This window comes from Megalopta genalis, chromosome 1 (genome assembly GCF_051020955.1).
Source record: "Megalopta genalis isolate 19385.01 chromosome 1, iyMegGena1_principal, whole genome shotgun sequence".
Taxonomy (NCBI): domain Eukaryota; kingdom Metazoa; phylum Arthropoda; class Insecta; order Hymenoptera; family Halictidae; genus Megalopta; species Megalopta genalis.
In genome coordinates, this window is record NC_135013.1 from 9,348,616 (window position 1) to 9,362,700 (window position 14,085).

The following is a 14,085-nucleotide window of genomic DNA, read 5'->3' on the forward strand; positions in this document are numbered from 1 at the left end:
GCTATCCGGAATAGGTGATGGCAAATTGCCGGCAATTTGATGTTCCTAGCTAGACCGATGTGTGGTAAGCGGATCCTAAGCGATCGTAGCGAAAGCTCTCCCTGCGTGGACCGGAAATTGAAATTCGTGTACGCGTTCGGCTGCGTTCTCTACCAGCTGCGGGATTTCGACAGCTGCCAGCCGATACCACGTGGTCGATTACACGAAACAAGGGTACCGTATTCCCGTTGCATTGTCTTCGGTGTTTTTCGAAGCTCGACGGAAAGCTGTGTCTCTCCCGTTGTGCCACACATTGGCGAACTCGATTTCGTTAAAGTCTCGAAAAAAAAGGTCTCGTCTAAAAAAGAATGTAGCACCCTTTCAACAAAAGTGCCCGCTTTTCTTCGATGGGTATCTTATGTATAAAAAAATGAATAAATGTTTTATTCGCGGTAGTTCCGACAGAAATAACGATGATATTGTGAACACCCTGTGAGTCGCGATCCGCGGATAAATTCAAATGCCGCGACCGATGTTATTGTTCTATCCTTCGGTTCGGTTATCCGATGTCGTGGAGCCCAAATTCGCGGAAATAGCCTGAGGAAATTTTGAAATCGTTTCGACGGAATCTGGTTCCTCGAAGTTCTCGGGATGTGCCCGCTCCGCTCCGAAGATTGGATTCGTCGACGATGTCTGTGACAAAAAAGAAGCCCCACGACGCAGCCGGGAACACCGCAAAGTTTTTGCTGACGAAACAAGCAGAGGATTTCACGGACTGCCATCGCGTGAAAATCGTAATCGTCGGCAGCGGTTATACCGGCGTTGCTGTCGGGATTGCCATCCTCTTCAAGGTTCGTGGAAAACGACTGTTCCTCTCGTCTCTTTAACCTCGTCTCCGATCCTTAATTGGCCTCGTGAGACGAGAGAATATTATTCGATAGGCATTGAAATATTTTTCAATAAATATTTTTCGATGCTGGTAATTAAAATACCGGCGTACCAAAAATTCTTCGGCGAACGAAATAAAATTTCACTGTATTTTATAATTAACTGGCTTCACGTGTAACGATGTTAATTTATATTACGTTCAACAGCTGGCTTCTATGTACAGTAACTTTTCCCTAATTCGCGCTCGAATCGCGGACAAAAATGGACAATTTGGGCTCGTTTTTATAGTACCCCATATTCTCAACAACTATAAAAGCGAGACGCAAGTCTCGAATAATCGCATCTCCTCTTCCCAATTGTCCATTTCTGACCGCAATCTGAGCGCGAATTACTGAATAAAGAAATTATATATATATTATTTTATATTATATTATATTATATTATATTATATTATATTATATTATATTATATTATATTATATTATATTATATTATATTATATTATATTATATTATATTATATTATATTATATTATATTATATTATATTATATTATATTATATTATATTATATTATATTATATTATATTATATTATATTATACTATACTATACTATACTATACTATACTATACTATACTATACTATACTATACTATACTATACTATACTATACTATACTATACTATACTATACTATACTATATTATATTATATTATATTATATTATATTATATTATATTATATTATATTATATTATATTATATTATATTATATTATATTATATTATATTATATTATATTATATTATATTATATTATATTATATTATATTATATTATATTATATTATATTATATTATATTATATTATATTATATTATATTATATTATATTATATTATATTATATTATATTATATTATATTATATTATATTATATTATATTATATTATATTATATTATATTATATTATATTATATTATATTATATTATATTATATTATATTATATTATATTATATTATATTATATTATATTATATTATATTATATTATATTATATTATATTATATTATATTATATTATATTATATTATATTATCTATATTATATATTATATATTATATATATTATTATATATAATATAATGGATAATGTATAATATATATAACATAGAATAAAATAATAAAATATAATACAGAAATTTCTGTATACGGAAAAGTCCTGCGTTGAAAAACTTTGCACAATGTGGCACAAAGTTTTGAATAAATAAACAAGATCAGGAAGAATCGTTCAAAGCTAGAAAGTGGAAATGAACGAAACTAAGAACAAAAGTAAAAACGAACGAAGCGCGTGACAGACGAGTGGTGACGAAGGAATCGCTACCTTGGTTTATGATTTCGAAAGATCTCGACAAAGGACTTAGGGGCCGGAATACCCGATGTCGAACCTCGCTGGCACGTATGCGCTCCTCGGAGGCCAAGGGCTGGGGCTCGCGTACTGGTTGGCTGTGTTGTTGTACGAAAAAAGCTATTATGCAAATGTGATCCACGAAAGACCAGAAGAGGGAATTCGGCTACGGGAACAGGCAAAGGATCGGGACGTAAAAGGAAAAGGAAGGAGGCGAAGGAGGGGGCAGGGGTAGACCAGGAACGTGCTTCTTCTCGCTCGTTATCGGATCGTAACGCGAGCATTTACACGTAGGACGCCCCCGCAGGATCGTCCCGGGACTGATTTATGTTAGTCACCGAGGAGAAAAGCTGAAATCCATACCCGTCCGCAAGGACACCCTGCCCTTATCGCGTTTGCTCATCCGAGCTTTGCTTTTTTTCGTGCGCGCGACCCAGCTTCCTTCAGGAAGTAGCAATCGAGACCGGGAGACGTTCGCTGAAAGATTCGCTTCCTCTTCTTGGTTCGCTAAAACGGAAGGAGAATCTCCGAAACGTTCCTCAAAAACAATTAACACCTTAAGCGCCGAAGCATCGAACCCAAAAGTTGCCACAATGTCGATGTCATTCGATTAAAATAAAACCAAAAATAGTTTAACGCCGTCCATGGACTTGGGACAAGTTTTTTTCGAGCAAGCCGTTCACAAATTAAAGGGGTGAGTCTGAATTTCGCGACGTCGTGAACGGCATGCTCGAAAAAAGTTTGTCCACGTCCGCAAATGGCGTTACTTCTCACTTTTTCGGTATCGCCAATGTGCCATCAGATTTAGGATACCAAAGTAATGAGGATGCGTGATATTAAAACTTAGGAGATGATATCGTAAAGTAGAGACTTCGAGCTTTAATTTAAGAAAAAAAGTCATAATTTTATGATAACTTTTAACGGAATTGCAGCTGTTCAAAGATCGACAGTTTTTCCGCGAAAGAATTAACGATGCATTAATTTTGCTGTCGCGTGTAACTACCCCCCAAAGAACAGTGTAATATTATCATAAGTGGATCATCTTTCTGAAATGCTAATCGCCGCGCGAAAGATGGAAAGGCCGAATATCGGAGGCGCCGTGGAGCCGTCGCGAAGTCATCGAACTCGTTAAACGAACCTAAAATGTTCGTCGGTGCCAATAAGCTGCGAAATAGATGGCCGGTGAACCGCAACCGCGCGGGAGAACGGAAAGGAGAGACGGCCGGGGAAAGAAGAAGGAGAGGAAGGTGAGAAAGAAAAGGAAGACGAGGTAGCGAACCGTGCGGTTGCTCTCCTCGTCCGGGCTTGGCAGATCGCATCAACGAGATGATCGCGGGACACCGGGCGTTCCAGTACCATCTCCGAAGGGCTCCACACTGTCCACCTTGTGGAGAGAGACCTACTACGCCCGGGTTACCTCTCTCGGTAGTACTTGCATAAGACGTTCATCTTCTTCTTGTTCTCGTCGTTCCTCGACCCGTTGTAACATGTCATGTCCGTCGGGCCGCATTAAATCGTACAAACCATCTTGCAGGTCGGCACCGACGATGAAGGGTCTTCCGTCCACCGCTTCCTGCTCCGAATCTCGTCCCAAGGCACCCCACTTTATCCTTCGGTTTCCTCTACGCTCTCGTACGACGCGCGATTCCGCGCCTGCATTTTTCTCCCTTCGAATCGGCGCGATTTCGAGCCGCGAACACAGCCGGTTTTTGTGTCGTTACAAGTCGATTTCCAATGGAACTTGCGCGAAAGATTGTTCTTGGGTGTCCGCTTCGAACGCTCTTCTTTCTAAACGATCTGTAATCCTGACAAAGTCCGCCCGAAGGTTGATTTCACTGTCGAAAGAAATCGATGTGCAGTAAATTCTCGCTAATCGACGCTCAGCTTGCAAACAAAAATGGACAATTTGGGAAGAGGAGGTACGATTAATCGATATTTTTATAGTCGTCGTCGATCGGTAGCTATACAAAACGAGCCGCAAATTGTTCGTTTTCGTGTACGAGGTTAGGTGTTTCACTAGCGAACGAAATCGAGGAGCGATGCTCGGGTCAATTAGGGAGAAATTACCGTAGTTCTCCAACTACGGCGTGTGGCTTCGATTCGATCAAGAGTCGGCAAGTTTAATTGCCGACACCTTTGATACAGCTCGAGCATCTCGCGTCGAACAAGAAGAAGAGAGTAGTGACGAAGAAGTCGGCATCCTACTATGAAAGCATTTATGGCTTTGCAAGAAGGTTTAATATTGATCGAAGAAGAAACCGGTCGTTTTGCTGGGATCGTGAGACAGCAGGGAGTACCATTGCAGGATTATAGGTCACTTCTGAATGCCAGAATTCCAGAAGTTTCTACCCCATCTACCTCGGCCAAAGTCAATGTCCAGATAGATCCGAACGAAACTGTATATTAGAGACATTTCGGTCACGCTTCTCTCCTACTATCTGCCTGTCACCATCGAAGATCCATCATACTCCCACCGGACGTTTTTTTTTCCGACACGGATCTCGATAATCGCTCACGATCCGGGTCTAATTAGACCGGTGAAAAATAATAGGGTATCCTTTCTCCGTGGCCACGTGGGACGAGATACAGCGTGATGTAACCTGCGCTGCGCACAGATGGACACATTTTTCTTTGACAGATGGCGGTTTCACACGTTAAGACAAACCAGCGGCTACCTAACAGAAACGGCTTCTTAATATATTACGTTACGCCCTTGTGCTTCCAATCTGTTATTGTACACCGCTTAATCACCATACTTCATCAAGCATGACTTCCGCAGCATGCATAATATCCCAGCTGATGAAGTTTCTTCGCAGCCCCCTGCCTGCTCCTTTCTCTCTCGCTCGCGCTCTCTCTCTCTCTCTCTCTCTCTCTCGCTCTCTCTCACTCGCTTTCTCGCTCGCTCACTCTCTCTCTCTCTCTCTCTCTCTCTCTCTCTCACCCGCTCTCCTCTCGCTCGCTGTCTCACTCGCTTTCTCGCTCGCTCTCTCTTTCTCTCACCCGCTCTCCTCTCGCTCGCTCTCCTCTCGCTCGCTCTCTCTCTCGCTTTCCTTCTTTCTCTCTCTCTCTCGCTCTCTCTCTCCCTCTCCCTCTATTTCTCTCTCTCTCTCTCTCTCTCTCTCTGTCCCCCTCTCCTCTTTCTTTCTTTTCTCCCGTCCCTTCACCCCCCGTAATGCACTGCGCTTATTCGCGACGATATTGAGCGGTAATTAACTCGCGAACTCCCAGTATATACTTTATAACGAGATTTTTTAATGATCCGTGACCGACGATAACTGCGAGCCGGAGAAAGTGATGCACATGGAATTTCCAATGTCTACGCCGTGGTCGAGTTGCACAAAACCTCGAGCGAAATTGATGTCTCTGTTGGTTACTCGTCATTCGTTTCGAGGCTGGTGTCGCATTAATAATGCAGGACTGAGACCGACAGAATCCGAAATCGATATTCGTACAAGTAGTGGTATCGTATATCAATATTTCCTAACATAATATAATAATATAATAATAATACGTTGGAAATTATAAAATGAAATAAGGATACCGATAAATACTGTAAAATGTATTTTACATTTTCCCAGAAATCTCTTCCATGAACATATCTGTCTTAAATGTTTCCTGACCCGTGGGAATCATTTCTCAAATGTTTCTTTATTAGGATAGTTGAGCTTAAAAAATTCTGCCATTTGAGTTAAACTGATATCGAACAAACAATGTACATGTAACACACTTTTGAACCAGAATAGTTGTAGCATATATTACTTACCGTAACGTATTACGTATGCTATATAAAGATCGCAACTAATCGCAGAAGCAATTATTGATCAGCAATCAATAGAATTCGAGATTGTTACGCGAGAGAATATCTCAAAGCTTCTGTTCAATGCGACAGAAACGATTAGAAGCTTACGAGTAGATCTCCGGCGAGTACAGTAATTTCTCCCTAATTCGCGCTCGGATTGCGCACAAAAGTGAGAAGAAATCAAATTTGGGAAGTGGAGATACGATTGTACAAGCCTTGCGGCTCGTTTTTATAGCTGATGACAATATGGGAGCACGGTAATTATAAAAACGAGCCGCAAGGCTCGAATAATCGTATCGCCTCTTCCTAAATTGTCTATTTTTCTACGCAATCTGAGCGCGAATTAGGGAGAAATTACTGTACTCGCCGGAAACCTTTCCCGTAAAATAATCCGCAAAATAATAAGAAAAAAGGTAAAGGTTACAGGTTTGTCGCAACTTTAACGCCGAGAAAGCGTAAAGAACTTTTACGACGTTCCGCAGAGTTTCTAGTCGCCTTCCATGCGGTTTTAGTTACCTAGCTGCGTTTCACCCTTGGTTAGGCCCGTTCTTTCCAGCTCATAGAGCCGCAGACGATCACAGGACACCGAGGCTAGCCGACACTCGATCTGTCGCACGTTTTATTATTCCCTCGGTGGACTGTCTTTGATATTCTATAAGTGTCTCAATCCACCCGCAAGGTATTGTGTTCTGTATAACTTGCTCGACGGGGAAGCAATTAGTCGAGCGAGTCGAACGGGATTGGATGTCTTTTTGTCCTGTGCGCTTGGAACCTGTTCGCAGTTGCACCGGGTGCAATTAGTTGCCGGAGTACGAGCGCACTTGCTAAATATCATGCTTCTCCCGTTTACATTTTCCTGTCGAACGCTACCGCGAGTTCGCTTTCGATCGTCGCGCATTTATGGCTCGTGCAAATTCCTGATCTTTCTTGATTTGAATTTTTGTCAAATTGGCCACGGATACATCGAGATGCAACACGCTGCGGGTCTTTACGCGGACATAAATTAATTTTGCGGATATAATTAACCCTTTGCACTCGAAGCCATTTTAACCGTAAATCTAAATTAATTTTTCCGACTTATGGTATTTCCATTTTATGTGACAAAGTGCATTTTGTGCATATGAAATTGAGTCTTGTGACTCATACAACAGTTAGACTTTTAACAATTTGTTTACATCTAAACTTTGGCAATGTAAAAATTATCTTAGAACGTGATGTAACAATTTTAGTGGTGCTTCAGAGTTACCACTCGAGTGCAAAGGGTTAATTAAGCTGATATAAATTAATATCGAGCTAATTTAAAATCGTCGGCTTATCAGAAACTTTTTAGCGATACATTTGAGATGAATCTTTCACTTTTTAAACAGTTTCTTTTGACATGATTTATTGCAATTTGTGCATACGAAGTTGGGCATATTAACACGTACAATACCTGCACTTTCATCAGTTTTTAAACGTAAACAAATTTGATAGCGTCGATATTATTATGAAACGTGTAGCAATTTTTAGTGGCTTGTATGACGTTTAACGAGTTCGTAACATTTATTTTTTTTGTACCGATCTGAAATTTTGATTTTGTTACCGAAAGAAGAAGACTAATTTTTGTTACTTGATTTTGTAAACGAGCGAAGCAAAGAAGACTGTTCGAGTTTCTGTTATGATTTTCGAGAACGGTCTAACCTTCCGCTGTCATACCGGGTCAAAATGACCTAAAAGATCCTAATCTTTCTTCATTTCAACTTTTTTCTAAAATTGGGCACGAACACATCGAGATGCGACCCGATATTTTCGAAAAAGTGAGGTTAACGATTAAATCGATATACTTTGAAGTGAGATATCCAGTTCTAATATTTCAACTTTTTTCTAAAATTGGGCACGAATACATCGAGATGCGACCCGATATTTTCGAAAAAGTGAGGTTAACAATTAAATCGATATACTTCGAAGCGAAATATCCAGTTCTAATAAAGTAAACGATATTCTAGAATGCTCAAATTCCATTCTCAAATTTTCAGATTTCAATAGCATCCCCAGCTTCCGAGTAACAGTGTTGCATCGCATTGCATGCCTGCTTCGCATAGGAAGTGCAAAAGATTTCAAGACACATTAAAAATGTGTTCGAATTTTTAAACACTGTACCTTAATATGAAAATAACGCAGTCGAGAAAAATTCTAGAGCCTAGGTTTATAATATTCCGCGAACGCGGGTATTTTCGACTCGGTGTAGAAAAGCTCTGTTCCAAAATATGGGGTTGCGCGGCACCCGTCAAAAATCTCATAGAAGAGAAAAGAACATTTTTCGCATCGACGAAAGAATGGAAGCCCGTAAACGGGCACAGCTAACGAAGGGCGAAACGATGGAACGCGAAATTTGTTCACGCGACGACAACGTCGGTTGGGCGTTGTACAGGCGAGATATATGTGCGCAGGACGGTATTAAAAGTTTAATTTGCCGTTGGTTAACGAGCGGCCAGCTGAAAGCGCTTTACTAAATTAGCTCCGAATCGCATGAAAAATCGCGACGGCTTTTTGGTGGCGGTTTGATGGCGTGCAACGAGGGCACGCGAGGCCGGCCATCTCGCGCGCGCGAACCAAGGCGATCAAATCCTAACGACCCTTCGCATTAAGGGATCGCTCGAACGGCGCGATCGATTGCGCGCCCGTAGATTCTTAATGCGATTCCTGGGGGTCTTGATTGCGCAACGATTCCGCGCGCGTAATAACCGCGGCCCTCGAGCCGTCGCAGCGGCCGTTTCCCGTTAATTACCCTTTATAATCGTCGTTTCTCTCCGATCGGGCCCCGCGCGCTGCATCTCCGCAGCGTCTCGCATCCGAGCTGGTGTTCATAGACCTGAACGAGGACCTGGCGAAAGCAGAAGCGGAAGATATCGGCCACGCTGCTGCGTTCCTCGGTAATCCGAGAATCATCGGCACCAGAGGTGACTATTAATTTCTCTCTCGATATCGTTCCTCCGTCGTCGTATGTTTATTCCCTCGTAAACTTGTTAAGGGGTTGTCGACCTTTGTGCGAGCCGATACACAGGGTGTCCCAAAAATGTCTCGCAATCCGAAAATGGAATTCCTGAGGTCATTTGAAGTAACTTTTTCCTTTGCGAAAATTTTCTCCGAGGCTTCGTTTACGAGTTATTAACGAAAAACACTGACCAATAAGAGGCGAGCTCTGCTGGCGCGCGGCGGCCCAGCCAACGAGTGCACGGAGCCCAGTTCCGCTCATTGGCTCGGCCGTCTCGCGCCAAATGATCTCGCCTCTGATTGGTCACTGTTTTTCGTTAATAACTCGTAAACGAAGCCGCGGATTGCATTTTCGCTAAGGGAAAAGTCGCTTCAAATGAACTCAGGAATCCCCTACTTTCGGATTGCGAGACATTTTTGGGACACCCTGTATAGTTGCAAAAGATATAGCTCGCAAACTTACAATTAGTTTAATCCGTCACGTGTATTCAATCTGAAGTTTCAAGGAACACATTCACCCCGTCAAAATAAGCAACGATTATTATAGAAAGCCGTGTGTTGAACGTTTCTTCCAACGCCATGTCACTCTGAGATCTAACGAGAATCAACGGGTCTCGTAATTTCCCTTTTAATTTGTTTCGATATCTTTAGATTATTCCATGGCAAGGGACGCGACAGTGTGCGTGTTCACGGTGGGCGACAAGAACACGAACGAGCCCGAGGAGGGCACTCTGCTGGAGCGAAATTTCAATATCTTCAAGGAAATCATACCCAACGTGTGCAAATTCGCGCCGAACAGCGTATTACTGATCGTGACCACGCCCGGTATGTACAATTTAACCGTCGCGCAGATTCTCGATCGATATAACGATTTACGCGTGTCAGATTATGACGGAATCGTTTCGCATTCCAGTGGATATATTGTCGTACGCGGCGATGAAGCTTTCAGGTTTCCCTCCGCAACGAGTGATCGGCTTGGGGACATTTTTGGACAGCTGCAGGCTTCAGTATATGGTCGCGCAGAAACTTGGAATTTCGGCGAGCGCGGTGCAAGCTTCAGTGATCTGCGAGAATGGACCGACGTCTGGTAAAAAAAAAGAACTCAATTATTTCGCGGCTCTGAACAGCTTTTTAGGCGATGAGCAATCCTTGCATACCTTCATAGCGAAGCCATTGAGGCGCGCTGTCAGCCACACCGGCGCGCGCAAAAATCGCACGAAGTCGAAGCAATTTATTTCGTGGCACGAGAACAAAGAAAACAAGATTTTTATTGCATATAATCTTGTAATCTGTGTCTTGCAGATCTCGCAGACTTTGTTTTACCTTGCTAGATTGTAATGTAAATTGATCTTCGGGTTTGATAAAAGACGCGGCAGTTGAATGTTCGACTTTCAGAATTAGAGTAAAGTAAATTCTCCCCTAATTTTCGTTCAGCTTGTAAACAGTAATGGACAATTTGAGAAATGTGAGAAATTTGAGAAATGTTGAAGCTGAAGGAAAATTCGGGAGAATTTACTGTATTTACGTTTGCAGATGACGAAGCGTCTTCTGTAATAACAGAGCCGTGTTCGGAAAAACTTAATCATTCTTCTCATACGTATATTTTAAAAAAGTGTGAACACATTATATTGCAGAAAATTCGCATCTTTCGTAGCTTTTAAATCGTACATTTTATGGAAACTTGTCGAATAAATGCGTCATTTGAAAGCACGCATCTTTTGCGTTCAATTATAAAAGGTATTCCACAAAATGTTCCATACATCGCGTAATTTAACCCGAGAAAGATAACCTACGTCGCAGAGGCGCCTGCGAAGACTGTTGATTTTTGTTAATTTTTCATAGAGGTCTAATGATTTAAGTTTAAAATTACTTAAAATATAAAAAAATATAATATAAATGCATTTTATTTTTACAATAATGTCAAACCTTTAAAATGACTAGATTAACTTAAATAAATATCCATTGTTAGTATAAAATTGACGCCTTAGAAAAGCATGCGCCTCTGAAGCGTATGGTTATCTTTTACGTACGTTGTCATATGGTTATCTTTCTAGGGTTAAAAATCATTTGCCAGTTCCGCGACTCAGCCTGTATATCAGTGGTGGAACAAACTTTTGATCACCGCGGGCGACCTGTTTGTTTTTTTAAATTATTGCGGCGGTTTATCAACGTCGTATGTGTTAAATGATCATAAGAGAAATAGTAATTCAAAGCCAAAAATAAGTTTCAATTTGAAAGAAACATAGATATAATATCAGAGAGGCGGGCGGCTAGGAATAAGTTACGCGGTCGACGTATATAGTATAATATATATAATATAATATATAATATTATATATAATAATGATAATAATAATGAGAAAAGCAAAGGAATGTTAAGGTCCGACCGCTTAGAGGTTCCGAATGACTTGATCGACAGTGCCAGTTTGGTCCGCGGTGTCGGTGATGGGGATCAAGCTGAAGGACATCAACAAGGACATTGGTAGCAAAACGGATCCCGAGTCCTGGGGCGACCTGCACGCCAAAGTCCTCGATTCCGACAGCGATCTTATCTCCCGGAAAGGTTATCGGAGTTGGGGCATTGGTGTCTGCGCAGCCGAAGTTGTGGACGCCGTTGTCCGGAACACGTGTATCTGCATCACTGTGTCGGCTTATCTGAAGGTGACAAGGAATCATGTTTTCATTTTTTTTATTTCAGATTTTTCCTCGGTTCGCATTAGGGAATCCTAAAAAAGGGGGAGTGGGGGAGGGGGGTTACACGATCTTCGAGATCTGTTAACTGACCAGCTGCGACTTTACCGTCGTGCCCTTCCGATTTTTTTTAGATTTCCTAACGCTTCCTAAATTTTTGGTCAAATCCTTAACTGTCGAGATTGTGACCCGTCTCTTAGTCTAATCTCGCTTTTTTACGTAGTTCCCAATTTTTGTTAACGATTCTAGGTAATTTGGCTTGTCTACGAAAAAATGTAGCACATTAACCCGCTATACATAAACCAAATCTTTCATACGAATATAAAAATGTTTTTGTAACTTGAGAGCAAAAGGTACAAATCTTTGCATACGAATTAACAACTAATAGACAAAGAGAGATCGAATTTTCTCCGATTTGTGAAGTATCGTTCAAATATAATAAGACGTTTTCGCAACATTGCGGTTAAAAATGGAATTTGGCTAAATAACATCGACTTCGAAATTACGCCAAGCCACGGAGTGTTTATTTTATATCATATATATGTATATCTTGTATGTATCATGTTTGTCAAGGTGTAAACATGGAGAATAGCTGGTAGTTTAACAATAGATCTACCAAACCAGTTAAAATGGCTGGTTTCTGATTTTTTCTTTTACAGTTCCTGACATTATACAAATATTTCAAGACGAATTTTTCCGGTACACTTCTTTATTGAAGTATATATCGTAATATAAATCGCACGAAGTTTAAATAAATCAGTTTTGGCATTGTTATGAAACAATATTTGCATGAGTCGCGTTTAGGGCTCGGTAGTTCTAGTGTCTTAAGGGCATCATTTTGAACGTTTACTATATTTACTATATATTGTTCTAAAGCTTCTCTTCGAACTAATATTTCTCTACCATTTTAATTCGCCTAGAAACGAGGTTCTTACACGTGTAACATGTTTGTACCCTAACATGTCGGCCATTTTACAGGGTTGCCGACACGGGCTGGAAAAAGACGTGTACATGTCCTTGCCCTGTATAGTTGGCAGGAACGGTATACAATCGTTCCTACGTCATCCGTACACGCCCGAGGAACAGGAACTCACGGAGGCATCTTGTCGAGCGATCTACGAGGCCCAAAGACCGATTCTTCAGGCCCTCCAATGACGACGATCCATTTCGACCCTTGTTTCAAATTATTGCGACGTATCTATTGAGAAATGACGAAACCCTATCTTTTGAATAATTTAACCGTGCATTATTGGGTATACAAGGTGTCCGAAAATTACGGTACTTCCAGGAAATGAGGGCTTCCTGAGGTCATTTAAAGTAACTTTTTCCTTAGCGAAAATGCAATCCGCTGCTTTGTTTGCGAGTTATTGGCGAAAAACAGTGACCAATGAGAGGCGAGCTCGCCTAGCACTAGGCGACCGAGCAAATGAGCGGAACTGGACTCCGCCTTGCACCAGCCGAGCTGGTGACTCCTATTGGTCACTGTTTTTCGTTAATATCTCGCAAACGAAGCCGCGGATTGCATTTTCGCTAAGGAAAAAGTTATTTCAAAACTCCTCGGCAACCCCTCATTTCCAGGAAATGCCATAATTTTGAGTCACCTTGTATATGCAAAAGTGAATTTATTGAATGACTTCCAACAAAAAGCACCTCTGCGAAATGATATTATCGATGTGTATACTCGACGAATAAAGAAATTCATAGATTCGCAAATAAATCGTGGATTCTAAAAACGTCATCTTTACGAGCGGAAATCTAAAATAAAGTCAAACGAAATTTTCTCCCCTTAGCAATCGCGTTAAAAGTTTAAGAATTAATAAATATTTTGATAAAATATTCCACCGTTCCAACAGCGATAATGATAATAATTTAGAGGAAAAAGAACATTTTCTTTAGCAGAAGCGAAGAGCAATACGAGAGTTATCTTGTAGAAATTTCAAGGGATTCAGAAAAGTTTCTGTTTTATAATAATTTCACCTCGACAAATGTTTCGCAGCACGGAATCTCGCGTTTCTCAAGACGAAGTCGTACGCAACAAGGAACGGTGCCGTGGCACAAAGTAAAAGCGACCCGAGGATGATATCGCGAATCGTTTTATGGCACTGCTGGCATCAGTTAAGAGACTTCGCGGAATCCCGAACGGATCGTTCCGGATTGGATTTACTTGACGGAACACGCGGGACACGAGACAACGACGTCCTTGTTTGTCTTACAAATCGATTCCTTCTCGGCGCGAGCCGACGAAATAGAGGAGCGCTATAAATCGAGGTTCGGCCGGTTCGACGATTTCGGCCAATTTGCCGAGATTAATGCGGACCATCCGTAATTAATTGACCGATGCGCGAGGCGGTTAAACGTG

General features: G+C 41.3%; 1 protein-coding gene across 1 annotated transcript; it reads left to right on the top strand.

Annotated features, from left to right (window-relative positions):
• The first annotated feature begins 515 nt into the window (after window positions 1-515).
• Window positions 516-13,443, top strand: LOC117228843 (L-lactate dehydrogenase A-like 6A). Its single transcript, XM_033484854.2, has 6 exons — window positions 516-830; window positions 8,885-9,002; window positions 9,688-9,861; window positions 9,950-10,123; window positions 11,455-11,696; window positions 12,705-13,443. The coding sequence occupies exons 1-6, from the start codon at window positions 669-671 to the stop codon at window positions 12,879-12,881; spliced, it is 1,047 nt and encodes a 348-aa protein (XP_033340745.1). The 5' UTR covers window positions 516-668; the 3' UTR covers window positions 12,882-13,443.
• Window positions 13,444-14,085: the final 642 nt, after the last annotated feature.

Excerpts from the sequence above, each read along its gene's own strand:
- LOC117228843 (XM_033484854.2), top strand. The coding sequence starts at position 669 with ATGTCTGTGACAAAAAAGAAGCCCCACGACGCAGCCGGGAACACCGCA. Across the intron at positions 831-8,884 it reads GGATTGCCATCCTCTTCAAG|CGTCTCGCATCCGAGCTGGT; the intron begins GTTCGTGGAAAA and ends GCATCTCCGCAG. Across the intron at positions 11,697-12,704 it reads CTGTGTCGGCTTATCTGAAG|GGTTGCCGACACGGGCTGGA; the intron begins GTGACAAGGAAT and ends GCCATTTTACAG.